At 42.2% G+C, this 12,580-nt stretch overlaps 1 protein-coding gene across 1 annotated transcript in view; it reads left to right on the top strand.

Annotated features, from left to right (window-relative positions):
• Positions 1 to 12,580, top strand: part of LOC127568022 (cation channel sperm-associated auxiliary subunit epsilon-like) — an 85,148-nt gene that overhangs the window by 24,258 nt on the left and 48,310 nt on the right. The window contains exons 8-10 of the mRNA XM_052011269.1: positions 3,055 to 3,163; positions 8,142 to 8,296; positions 11,111 to 11,139. Of these exons, the coding sequence (XP_051867229.1) occupies positions 3,055 to 3,163; positions 8,142 to 8,296; positions 11,111 to 11,139 (293 nt within the window). The remainder of the gene's footprint in view (positions 1 to 3,054; positions 3,164 to 8,141; positions 8,297 to 11,110; positions 11,140 to 12,580) is intronic.

Here is a 12,580-nt window from a genome sequence, read left to right on the forward strand (position 1 = left end):
GGTTTGCGGACGACACTAAGATCGGCGGTGTTGTGGTTTGTGTGGAGGGCTGTTGGAACTTACAGAGCGATATTGATAGGATGCAGAGCTGGGCTGACAAGTGGCAGATGGAGTTCAATCCAGAGAAGTGTGAGGTGGTACACTTTGGAAGGACAAACTTCAGGGCAGAGTACTGGGTAAATGGCAAGGTACTTGGCAGTGTAGAGGAGCAGAGGGATCTGGGGGTTCATATTCACAGTTCACTGAAAGTTGCCTCACAGGTGGATAGAGCAGTTAAGAAGGCCTATGGGATGTTAGCTTTCATAAATTGTGGGATTGAGTTTAAGAGCCACGAAGTGATGATGCAGCTTTACAAAACTAGTTAGACCAAACTTAGAGTACTGTGTTCAGTTTTGGTCGCCTCATTATAGGAAGGATGTGGAGGTGTTGGAGAGGGTGCAGAGGAGATTTACCAGGATGCTGCCTGGATTAGAGCGTATGGAATATGAGGAGAGGCTTAAGGTGCTAGGGCTTTATTCACTGGAAAGGAGGACAATGAGAGGAGACATGATAGAGATATATAAAATATTGAGAGGAATAGATAGAGTAGACAGCCAGCGCCTCCTTCCCAGGGCACCAATGCTCAAGACGAGAGGGCATGGCTTTAAGGTTACGGGTGGGAGGTTCAGGGGAGATGTCAGGGGGTGGTTTTTCACCCAGAGAGTGGTTGGTGCATGGAATGCACTGCCTGGGGTGGTGGTGGAGGCAGATGCATTGGACAGGTTCAAGAGTTTGTTGGATAGGCACATGGAGGAATGTGAGATAGAGGGATATGCAGGAGGAAAGGGTTAGATAGTGTGAGGGTGGTTTGATGGACGGCACAACATGGTGGGCCGAAGGGCCTGTTTTGTGCTGTATGGTTCTATGGTTCTCACAATGGCCCAAAACTCCAAAACCCCACTCTAAGGAACTATGCTTTGCAGAGTCATTGTGAACCACTGGCACAGGCTGGATTTGAAACCACTACCACATATAGCAAACTGATTGAAATAATACAAAAGCTGTTGTAGAGACAGAATTGACAATGGCACAATATTAGCCAGGATTTTGTATGGAAAGCAAAATGTTGAGAGTTGCAACCCCAGCTGAAAATTAAATCTATTAGCACTGAAAACTGGACAGTGGATTAGTGTAGTGCAGAAACCAGATCGATATATTAATGCATTAAAAAAATGTTAATCACTTCATGCATGCTGCAAACAATGTCTAAAAGTTTTATGAATAGCTAAGGAAGTTGAAAAATTATGAAACATTTCTGAAATACAGCAAAGTATTTGAAATTAAGATCTCACTTTGAATTCACACTGCAGAAAGACTAGGAAACTGGTCGCTGGCCCTTTAAATGCTAATCAGGGCATGTGCACGTTGCTTCTGGCAATATGGCATGGCCTTTGCTGGACAAGGTTAAATGCCCATTCCTGGGGTGCAAGGCCATTGCTGCTTGTGCTAATCCAAAAAATAGGAAGTCCAGGTTGATATTGACCTTGACTACCTTGGCACTGTAGTCAAAGCACAGAAAACATTAGCTTCTGGAGAAATCAAGATGGAAATGCTTTTTGGGGTAAGGTTTGTAAATGTGAGCCCTTCCTCTCCTTTCATGGAGTTTTTAGGCATGTCTACCCATGCTCCGACACATGTCATACAGCTTCAGCTCATGCAGAGCACCCAAACAGACCACCATTCAAACACCCTTTGGATAGAGAGAGTGGTGAACTCATCACGGGCACATCCCTCCCCACATCAGTAGTATCTACAGGAGGTGCTACCTCAAAATGGCAACATCCATCATTAAAGATCCCCACCATCCGGGCCATGCCATCTTCTCACAGCACCATCAGGCAGGAGGTACAGAAGCCTGAAGTCCCACACCACCAGGTTCAAGAACAGCTACTTCCCTTCAACCATTTGATTCTTAAAACAACTTGCACAACCCTAATTACTACCTCAGTGGAGCAACACTCTGACCACTTTGCTCTACAATGGACTTTTTTTTTTGTCCTAATTGTGTTTTTTTTGTATAATTTATGTTTTTTCTTGTGAATGTTGTGTCTCTAATATATGTGCCTGTGATGCTACTGTAAGTTTTTCCTCATTGCACTTGTGCATACATGTACGTGTGCATATGACAATAAACTTCACAATAAACTCTGGCTTTGAGGTGTAGAAGTGGAAGTGAACCTTGTCTGAGGTCACTGGCGAGGAGTAGCAGAAATGAGAATAGGTTACTTGAGTGAAGTTTTAAACAGTACGGTGATTCTCATAGAAATGTTATATTTTTACTTAGCATTCCAAAAAAAAAACCTTCCATTGCATTGGACTGAACAGGGTAGCACTAGATAATCTAATTCTTGCAAATCAACTTTCATAGAGTAAATAAACTTGCAATTGACAAAATTAGCAGAAGTGAATTAAGAGTAGTGTAGCGGTTAGCGCAACACTATTATAGTGTCAGGGACCCGGGCTCAATTCTGGCTGCTGTCTGTAAGGAGTTTGTACATTCTCCCTGTGACCGCATGGGTTTCCTCCAGGTGCTTCGGTTTCCTCCCACATTCCAAAGACGTACGGGTTAGGAGGTTGTAGAGCACGCTACGTTGGCGCTGGAAGCATAGCGACACTTGCGGGCTACCCCCAGAACACACTATGCAAAAGATGCGTTTCACTGCATTTCGATATACATGTGACTAATAAAGATATCTTATAAATTGAAAATATGAGTGGTGTCCTTGGGATTTCTACGTGTTTTAAGTTATTGGATCATCAAAATCTTGAAGATTTAGCAAATTCTTGTAATTTTTATAGGTATTGGACAGCTATCATCTACAATGTAACTACAGAAATAATTTTAACAATTTCTGGCAAACCAATAACTTTCCAAGATTTATTTATCATGGATACATCCTATACGATTGAAAAACGTCTAGATCTATCTGTCATTAAAGCACTGGGATACCTTTCTCTGAAACTGGCTAAGGGCAGAAATCCCTTGATTGTATATCATCCATGTTCTGCCAGCAGTGCTTTACTTCTGACTGATTTTGGCACCTTTATAAGTCATGATGGTTTTATAACAGTGGAGGAGCTAAAAATTGTGCCCACTGAAATACAGCATCAAGAACAGAACAAAGTAATGACGGCTGCATTCCTGGAGAGAAATATATTATTTCTTATTGGAAATTCACTGTACATAAGATACGCAAAAGGTTTTTATGCAAAACTTGGGGCTGAAAATAATCTACCTGAAGAAGACATTATTGGCCTACTGAGCAGAATGTCATGTGCAACTGCGTATCCAGTAAAGGTAAGTTTACTTAAAATATAACTGAGTTAAAAATATTTTCTCTTCAAAAGTTTTTGTAATGATTGACCATCCTAAGCCAATCAGCAGGATGCACTGCATATGATGTAGCTGTCTCACAGCTTCAGCGGCTTGGGCGCAATTCAAACCTCCCAGTGCTGTTTATATGGTTTGTATGTTTTCCCTGGAATTGTGTGGTTTCCTCCCACATCCCAAAAGTGTGTTGGTTGGTAGGTTAATTGACTATTGTAAATTGCCCCAAGTATAGGTGGGTGGTAGGAGAATTGAGGAGTGTTCGTGGGCATGTGTAAGAGAATAAGTTGCAGGAAAATAAGTAGGGAAATGGGATTGATGGGATTGTTCAGACCTAGAACAATCTTGACGGACCAAATGATCACAGCCTATGTCATGATGTAATATGAATAAATAAGAACAAAAATGAGTTGGTGATGTATGAATAGGAGTTAGCTTATGAAATTAGTCAAAGATTGCAAAATTTTGATGCCATTTTGTTGATTCCACATTTGTTCCTGTATAATCACTGTTGCTTATAGCATGAGTCATGACAGTCAATATTTATCAGATTGTTAGCACATCTGACACTAGTGGCCACCAGAAAATCATACAATAAGCAGATTAATTTATTACACGTGAACAAACAGCCTTGCTACTTTGCCTCCACTCCAGAAGCAAGATCACCCCAACTTCAATCACTGAACTGCAGCATGCAGATAACACTTGCACATTCAAAGGCCACACTATAAACTCTTTCACTGAAGCATATGAGAGAAGGAAGTTCAACATTTACCCTGCCGCCCCCCCCACCCTCCCAGTGTTATAGCTGTTCAGTTAATGAAAATTTGCCCTTCCGGAATTCGCAAATCACTGTCCAAAAATTTGAAATGCAGAATAAAATTCACTCTTAGAGAATTTATGTGGGGAGAAAATAAATAAACACAAAATGCAAAAGAAACAACATTTTTTGGTATGTGTTTAAAAGTGTATGTCTTCATTTTTGTGCATGGAGACAGAGGCTGGAAGGTGATAGGTGGAGAAACGAGGCTGCTACCTACATCCAGAGGCATCTCCTCCCCCTACCTGGTTCCATCTGCCTCTCTTATCCGTATCTATCTATCACCATCACCTTCCAGCCTTCAGTTGGTTTTTTGCTCCAGATTACAGCATCTGCAGTCACTTGTGTCTCCACACACAAAACGTCTACTTGTAATTTCCCAGCCATAATCAAACAGCCCCCGTCTCCAGCTGCTGGTCACTTAAGAGATTTGCGTTGGAAACTGACAAGGCAATCTCTTCTATTAATAATTCCTAGTTAATTAAAACGACAACCCCTTCTCTGCCTACAACACAATCAGAATGCCCTTGCTTATAGACTGCACACAAGTGCAATCATTACTATTGAAAGACATCCCATAGGACCACATATAACATGGGATTCAATGGGGAAAAAAGGCTTTGCGTTACAGAAAATCACAATACGGACAGTTGTCTAGGAATGCAACCCCTCTGTAATGCAGGAGTCGCCTGGATTCAGTATGCAGCTCTGATTTAATGTTGGTGCTATTACTCAGAGATCAGTGCTCCGGCTTATGTTAATATTGCATAGCCAAAAATGCTTTCAGGAGCAGAAAAGATCCCCGACATAACTAGTTAAAGAGATAATCAGCTACTTGAAGGTTAGTTGCTGATTTACTTCCATTGGTTATTGCATTATTTTGATAGAATTTGGTGGTTCTAGAAATGTTCAGATTTACTTAGAGGGAATGAAAGGAGAATTGGTTTATTATTATCAAATACACTAAGATACAGCAAAGTTTTTTGTTTGTATGCTATTCTGGTTGTCTGCCGGTTACCGGTGGTGTTCTGCAGGGGTCCATGTTGGGGCCACTTCTTTTTACGTTGTATATCAATGATTTGGATTATGGAATAAATGGCTTTGTGGCTAAGTTTGCTGATGATACAAAGATAGGTGGAGGGCGGGTAGTGTTGAAGAAACGGAGAGTCTGCAGAGAGACTTGGATAGATTAGGAGAATGGGCAAACAAGTGGCAAATGAAGTACAATGTTGGAAGGTGTATGGTCATGCACTTTGTAGGAGAAATAAATGGGCAGACTATTATTTACATGGGGAGAAAATTCAAAATTCAGAGATGCAAAGGGACTTGGGAGTCCTCGTGCAGGATACCCTAAAAGTTAACCTCCAGGTAGAGAATGCGAATGCAATGTTGGCATTCATTTCTAGAGGAATAGAATATAAGAGCAGGGATGTGGTGTTGATGCTCTATAAGGCATTGGTAAGACCTCACTTGGAGTGCTATGTGCAGTTTTGGGCTCCTTATTTAAGAAAGGATGTGCTGACATTGGAGAGGGTTCCGAGAAGATTCACTAGAATGATTCCAGGAATGGGAGGGTTATCATATGAGGAACGGTTGACGGCTCTTGGGCTGTACTCCTTGGAGTTCAGAAGCATGAGGGGGGTCCTCACAGAAACATTACGAATGTTAAAAGGCCTGGACAGAGTAGATCTGGCAAAGTTGTTTTCCATGGTAGGGGAGTCTAGTACAAGAGGGCACGACTTCAGGATTGAAGGGCGCCCATTCAGAACAGAGATGCGGAGAAATTTCTTTAGCCAGAGAGTGGTGAATCTGTGGAATTTGTTGCCATGGGCGGCTGTGGAGGCAAAGTCATTGGGTGTATTTAAGGCAGAGATTGATAGGTATCTGAGTAGCCAGGTCATCAAAGGTTATGGTGAGAAGGCGGGGGAGTGGGGCTAAATGGGAGAATGGATCAGCTCATAATAGAATGGCGGAGCAGACTTGATGGGCCGAATGGCTGACTTCTGCTCCTTTGTCTTATTGTCTTATGGCCATCCAGACAGATCATTCCATACATAAGTACATTGAGGTAGTACAAAAAGGAAAAACAGAATGCAGAATAAAGTGTTACAGTTACAGAGAAAGTGCAGTGCAGGTAGACAAATTTAGTGCAAGGGCCATGATGAGGTAAATTGAGAGACTAAGAGTTCATCTTAAAGACTTCTGCAATGACCATCTGCTATCAGACTTTAGTACATTAGCATGAATTTGACTTGGAGCCTGATAAGTAGAATGAATAGAGGATAAAGGTGTAGAGAAAATTGCAATTGCAGTTCTCCCACCTAAAAATCAGAAAAGAATGCCCAGGTCATTGGCATTTCAGCAAGGAAATGCTCACTGAAATGTGCCAGATGCTTCAGCCATAATCCAACTTTAGAACAGGATGAAAACGGTTTTGCTTATTTCATGTGTGCGGCTATTACCAGACAGAGATTGAATACTGCAGTTTGCCCAGCTACTGTTGCATGAGAGAGGTTGCAGTACCGGTTTCCTTCTCTCTAGCGATTAAGCATACAGCTTTGTGTGGATTACAGCTTTTCTGTTCTGCCATTCACTATATTACTATGCAAGTCTCACTTGTCAATGCAGACATGCGCTATAGTGGAAGTAATTCCACTTTTTCGGTGCCCAGTTAATGTGTGGTCCTGCTACTTATGAATATGCTTCCATTCTACTTCTGTGGTTTGAGGTGGCTGATGAGGCCATCTGCAGATTCTGCCATTGGTAAGGCTGGAGATGCTTTGGGAGGATGGGTAGTTTGAAGTTGGTGCACTTCCAGCATTTATGCTGGGCTTCTGTGTGCTTCCAAAGAATGGACAACATTCTCAATGTCATCGGGTTGCTGCTCCTCCATTTATGGAGCTCATGAGCCAGGGATTCCCAGATGTTGAAATAGAGGGATTATTGCACTTTTCCAAGGAGATTTAGAGAACATCTTTGAGTCTTCGGCTGCAACAGCACTTGGATAAGTTTGTTTCAAGTGTCTGGTGTGCAAGTCACCTCAGAGTTGATTGAGTGTAATTTGGGGGTCAGTATTGTGAATGTTGACCTGGGAGAGGGTGCTGACATCAGTTCACTTACCCTGCCAAAGTGATTTGGAGGGTTTTACAGAGACGGCATTCCATGTCTCAGAACCATACAGAAGCTTTTGGGGGGGGGGGGGGGGGGAGAGCCAGAACTACAAAGAGAAAGATTTAAGTTCAAGGTTGTGACAATGATTTTCCTCTTCAGCTTGCAATGAGATTGGGTCTGTTGTCAATCTGTTGGATAGGATCACCACTTGCATGCCATCATGAAGAGGATGTAAGATGGAGATGAAAATCTGCAAACAGCAAAATTTGAGGATTCTCCCTTAATAGTTAAAGGCACTTGTAATTCAAAGAAGGCCATGTACAATGGCTTCTCGTGTTTCTGTTGGAGTAGTTGCTTGGTGTATTATCATGGATGGAATTCACACTGTGATTTGAATAACAGCTGTTTGCTTTCTGGGAAGAGGATCCTAGCAGTGACTTGCCCTGTTGCAGACAGAAGAGGAACCCCTCCATAGTTACTGCAGTCAAGTTTACCTCCTTTCTGAACGATGGGCATGATTACATCTTTGAAGTGCCAGGCTTGTCCTCCTCTTCCTAGATTTGGGAAATAAGGTTGTGGATTTGTGACTGTAGATCTTCAAGTTTCAGTGGGATATTTTCTGCTACGGAGGCTTTTTTGATGTTCAGTTGGCATATGGTCTTTTCAACATCTTGTCAGTCAGGTGTGGCGGTATGGCTGGATTCAATAGACTTTTGTGTGGTGCAGTCATTGGTGCCCACATCAAGCCCACATTCACAGTTGAAGTGTTCTTTAAGGTGATTCTTCAAATGAGTTCTTGAATGTATTTGTACTTGATAAGTCTACCTCCATTCCTAACTTCAGGAGCGTGAGCCCTTTGGTGACCTTGACCATGCTGCAGAATTTGTGCATGCCGTGGTAATCAGCAAGTCGCTAGACCTCCTGGCATTTTTTCCACCACCACCTATTGTTTATGTCACAGGTTTCTATTGCTCAGCCTTCAGATACCTGCAGAATTGGTGAGACCAAATGCAGACTAGATGACCGTTTCACAGAACACCTGCGCTCTGTCCATAACTGCGATCAACATCTCCCATTGCCAGTCACTTCAACTCCCCCTCCCACACTATCACTGATATGTCAGTTCTCAGCCTCCTCCACTGGCAGGAGAATTCCAAGCACAAACTGGAGGAACAGCACCTCATTTTCTGTCTTGGAACCTTGCAGCCTAATGGCATGAACATTGAATTCTTCCACTTTAAGTAATCCCCACACCCCTTCCCTGCACCGCCCCCCCCCAACCATGCTGCTTTTCTCCCCTTCCTAGCCTGCCTCTCTTTTTTCTACCCCACTTTTTTTTCTCTCCTTACCTTTGACCCATCTCCCGGTGGATCTGCTCTCCCCTCCTCCCCCCTCCTCCCCCCTCCTCCCCCCTCCTCCCCCCCTCCTCCCCCCTCCTCCCCCCCTCCTCCCCCCTCCTCCCCCCTCCTCCCCCCTCCTCCCCCCTCCTCCCCCGCACCTGCCTATCACTGTCTTTTACCTGCATCTACCTATCACCACCTTGTGCCCACCCCGCCCTCCCCTCTCTTGTCCACCTATCACTGCTCTGCTTTTCCCTCCTATATATTGGGCTTCCCCTTTTCCTATCTTCAGTCCTGAAGAAGGGTCCTGGCCTGAAATGTTGACCACCTGCTTTCCTCCAGCATCATGGCGTTTTTCACCTGTAGAATTGATTCTTCTTCCTTGCAGCATGGTAGTGTTTCCAGTCCAAGAACCTTGTGCATTTCTGGTTAATTAACTCCTGGTCATCCTTATCAAACCAGTCCTGGTGTTTTCTGGTAGAAAAAACAAGTGTCTTCATAGGTGCTAAGTATGGTGGACTTCAAGACAGTCCAATCACTGTGGCCACACTGAAGCTCCTGTTGGTTGTGAATCAACAGGTCATCAGTAAAGTGCTGCCTGAGACCTTTAACATTGATTTTGTTGTTGCGTTGCTCTGGGGCCAGGCTGATGGAGATTAGAGTAGTGGTCGTCCCAACAGTCATTAGTATGTGTCACGGTGCAAGTGATTTGGAGATTCTTGTGGCCTCTTGTTTGGATGACATTTAACAGATTAGAGCACCTGGACTGAGGGTTTTGCTGCAAGGTCTTGTGCATGGCTCACTGGTGAAAGAATGTTGTTTGTAATGTGACTGTGTTCCTAGCATTTTGTCAAGAGTAGGAATCCATTGGAATTAACTTTCCTTATTCCACCATTGCTAATTACACCTTACCCAATTCTGGCATTGAAATCACCCAGGAAGATCAGTTTGTCTTCTGGGATATAGTTCAGGCTTCTTTTTCCCTCAAAGTCAGAGAAGAGGTACTTAATAGGTGTTTCTGCAGCTTCCAGGGTTGGAACATATGTACCTGATGACTGTGATATGTTAATTCTGTGTTAAAATGAAAGAAGGATTATGAGACGCTTTCTAATCCCACAATGGAGTTGCTGAGATGTCAGATCAGTTCGTTCTTGACGCTGATGCCACTGTGATTAGAAATGCATTGTTCTTTTCGTTTGCCCTTCCAGAACATGCATCCATTGTCTTGTTCTTTTATATAAATATAGAAAATGCTAGAGATGCTCAGCAGTGTTTTTTTTGGTCAGTTCTTTATATAAAAAAAACAAGAAGCAAGTCTGCCTGCATTCCAGCAGTGGGGTCAAGCAACCTCTCAGATGTAGTATTGAAGACCTGTGCTCCAGAACCAGCTGTACCTATAGCTAAACTATTTCAGTACCGTTAAAACAGTGGCATCTACCTGATAATGTAGAAAGTTGCCCAGGTTATGTCCTGTTCACAAAAATCTAAACTGACTAATTATTGCTCAATCAACCTACTTTCACCAAAATGGAGCTGGCGATCATCAACAATGATATAAAATGGCACCAATAACAAAGGCTACACAACAGTGCAGTTAGTAGAGTTGCTGCCTCACAGCTCCAGTGACCCAGGTTCAATCCTGATCTCTGGTGCTATCTGTGTGGAGTTTGCATATTCTCCCTGTAACCACATAGCATTTCTCTGTGTGCTCTGGTTTCCTCCCACATCCCAAAGACATGCAGGTTATTAGGTCACTAGGGTGTAAGTGAGTGGTAGGATCTGGTGAGGAAAATAAATCACTGGGAATATTAGCAGGGGAATGGGATTAGAAATGCCAGGTACACTTTGCTCCAGACCTCATCACAGTCTTGGTCTAAATTATGGACTACAGAGCTGTGGTCCAGTGAAAGCAATTGCCCTTGATGTCACAACAGCATTTGACCAACTGTGTCATCAAGGCACTGGTAAAACTGAAATCAATGGGCATCAAGAAAAACAATCCAGTGGCTGGGGATGCACTTTGTACAAAGGAAGGTAGTTGTGGTTGTCAGAGGTCAATTATTTCCCCCTAGAACATTGCTGCAAGAGATCCTTAGGAGAGTGTCCGAGCAAACTTCTTTGCTCTAACGAGAATAGTCCCAGCCTCAAGGGTACCGGGACCAATAGGCTAGCAATGGTATTTACTAGTGCTTTTAGAGGAGAATTTAAGCTAGCTTGGAAGCAGAATGAAAACCTGAGAAGAAATTCAAGAAAGAGAAAAACAAAACAAAATGGAAGTTAGAAATGTAGTAATCAAAATAAAAAGACAGCAGAAACAAAGGTAAGCAGTAAATAAGGTCCAAGAACAGAAATCAGTTGAAAGACCAAATCTAAAGGCAAAGTATATACAGTAAATGCATGCTGCATCCACGACAAGGTAAATAAGTTAATGGCACAAATAGTTGTAAATCTGTGGCTTAATTTCCATTGCAGGAACATAGCTACAGGGTGCCCAAAGCTGGGTACTAAATATTTTAGGGTAGTTGACATTTATAAAGGACAGGTAAAAAGACAAGGAATGTGGTGTGGCACTTTTAATAATGGACAATATCAGTACAGTAGTTAGAAAAGATCGTATTTTAACAGATGATGATATAGAATTAGAATCAGTATGGGTGTAGCAAAGAAACAGCAATGGATAGAAAATATTGAAGGGAGTTGTTTATAGGCTCGCAAATAGTAGTAATGATGTTGGGCATTTTAAAAATAAGGAAATTAAAGATGCATGTAATGGATAATGCAATCATCATGAGGGACTTTAATCTACAACCAGTATTCTGAAAGAGGTGGCTATGGAAGTAGTAGATATTCTAGTTATCATTTTCCAAAGTACAAGAGATTCTGAAATGGTTCCTGCAGATTGGAGGACAGAAAATGTGATCACATTAATTAAGAAAAGAGCAAGAAAGTAAACTGAACTACTGACTTGTTAGCCTGACGTCAGTAATTGAGAATTGCTGGAATCTTTGACAAAGAATGAGAAATAAAGTTATTTTAAGATAATTTGATTGAGCAGATCAACATGGATTTATGAAAGGAAAATTATGTTTAGTCAGTCTACAGGAATTCATTGAAGATGAACAGTGGAGTAAATGAGGGGAAAACCAGTGGAGTTAGTGTATTTAGACTGTGGGCTACCACTGGGGTCAATGCTTGGGCCCCAACTATTCACAATCTGTCTCAAAGATCTGGCTAAGAGGATCAAATGTCATTTTCTAAGTGTACTGATAACACGAATCTAATTGGGAGTGTGAGTAGTGATGAAGAGACAGAGTTAGTGGCAACGACATGGCTGATGAAGTATAATCTGGGAAATGTGAGGTTATCCACTTTAGGACAAAAAACTGAGATACTGGGTTTTTATAAATGCTGAGAGTTTGAAAAATCTTAATTCTTACAGAGACCTGGTTATCCTTGTACATAACTCACTCAAAGCTAAAATATAGGTACAGCAGATAATTAGGAAAGAAAATGCATTCTTCTTGACCCTTACAAGAGTAAAGATGTATATATAGCAATACGTGGGATCTTGGTGAAACCAATCCTTGAGTATTGTGTACAATTTTGATCTCCTTAACTAAAAAATAATATACTAGCTATAAAGGGAGTGCAGTAAAGATTCACCAGACAAAATTATGGGATGGCAGGACTGAGTAGGCTTGATCTCTATTCTCCAGAGATTAGAAGAATGAGGGGTGACCTCACTGAAATATATAAAATCCTTAGAAAGCTCCACAGGGTAGACGTGGGAAAGAGGATTTCCCTAAATGAGTAGTTGAAAACAAGAAGCCAGTCTCAAAATACGGGATATGCTGGTTAGGACCGAGGAAAAATGCCTTCATTCGGATAGTGGTAAACCTTTGGAATTCTCCATCAGAGGCATAGTCATTGATTACATTTTTT

The sequence above is a fragment of the Pristis pectinata genome, chromosome 3 (genome assembly GCF_009764475.1).
Source record: "Pristis pectinata isolate sPriPec2 chromosome 3, sPriPec2.1.pri, whole genome shotgun sequence".
NCBI classification, from domain to species: Eukaryota; Metazoa; Chordata; class Chondrichthyes; order Rhinopristiformes; family Pristidae; genus Pristis; species Pristis pectinata.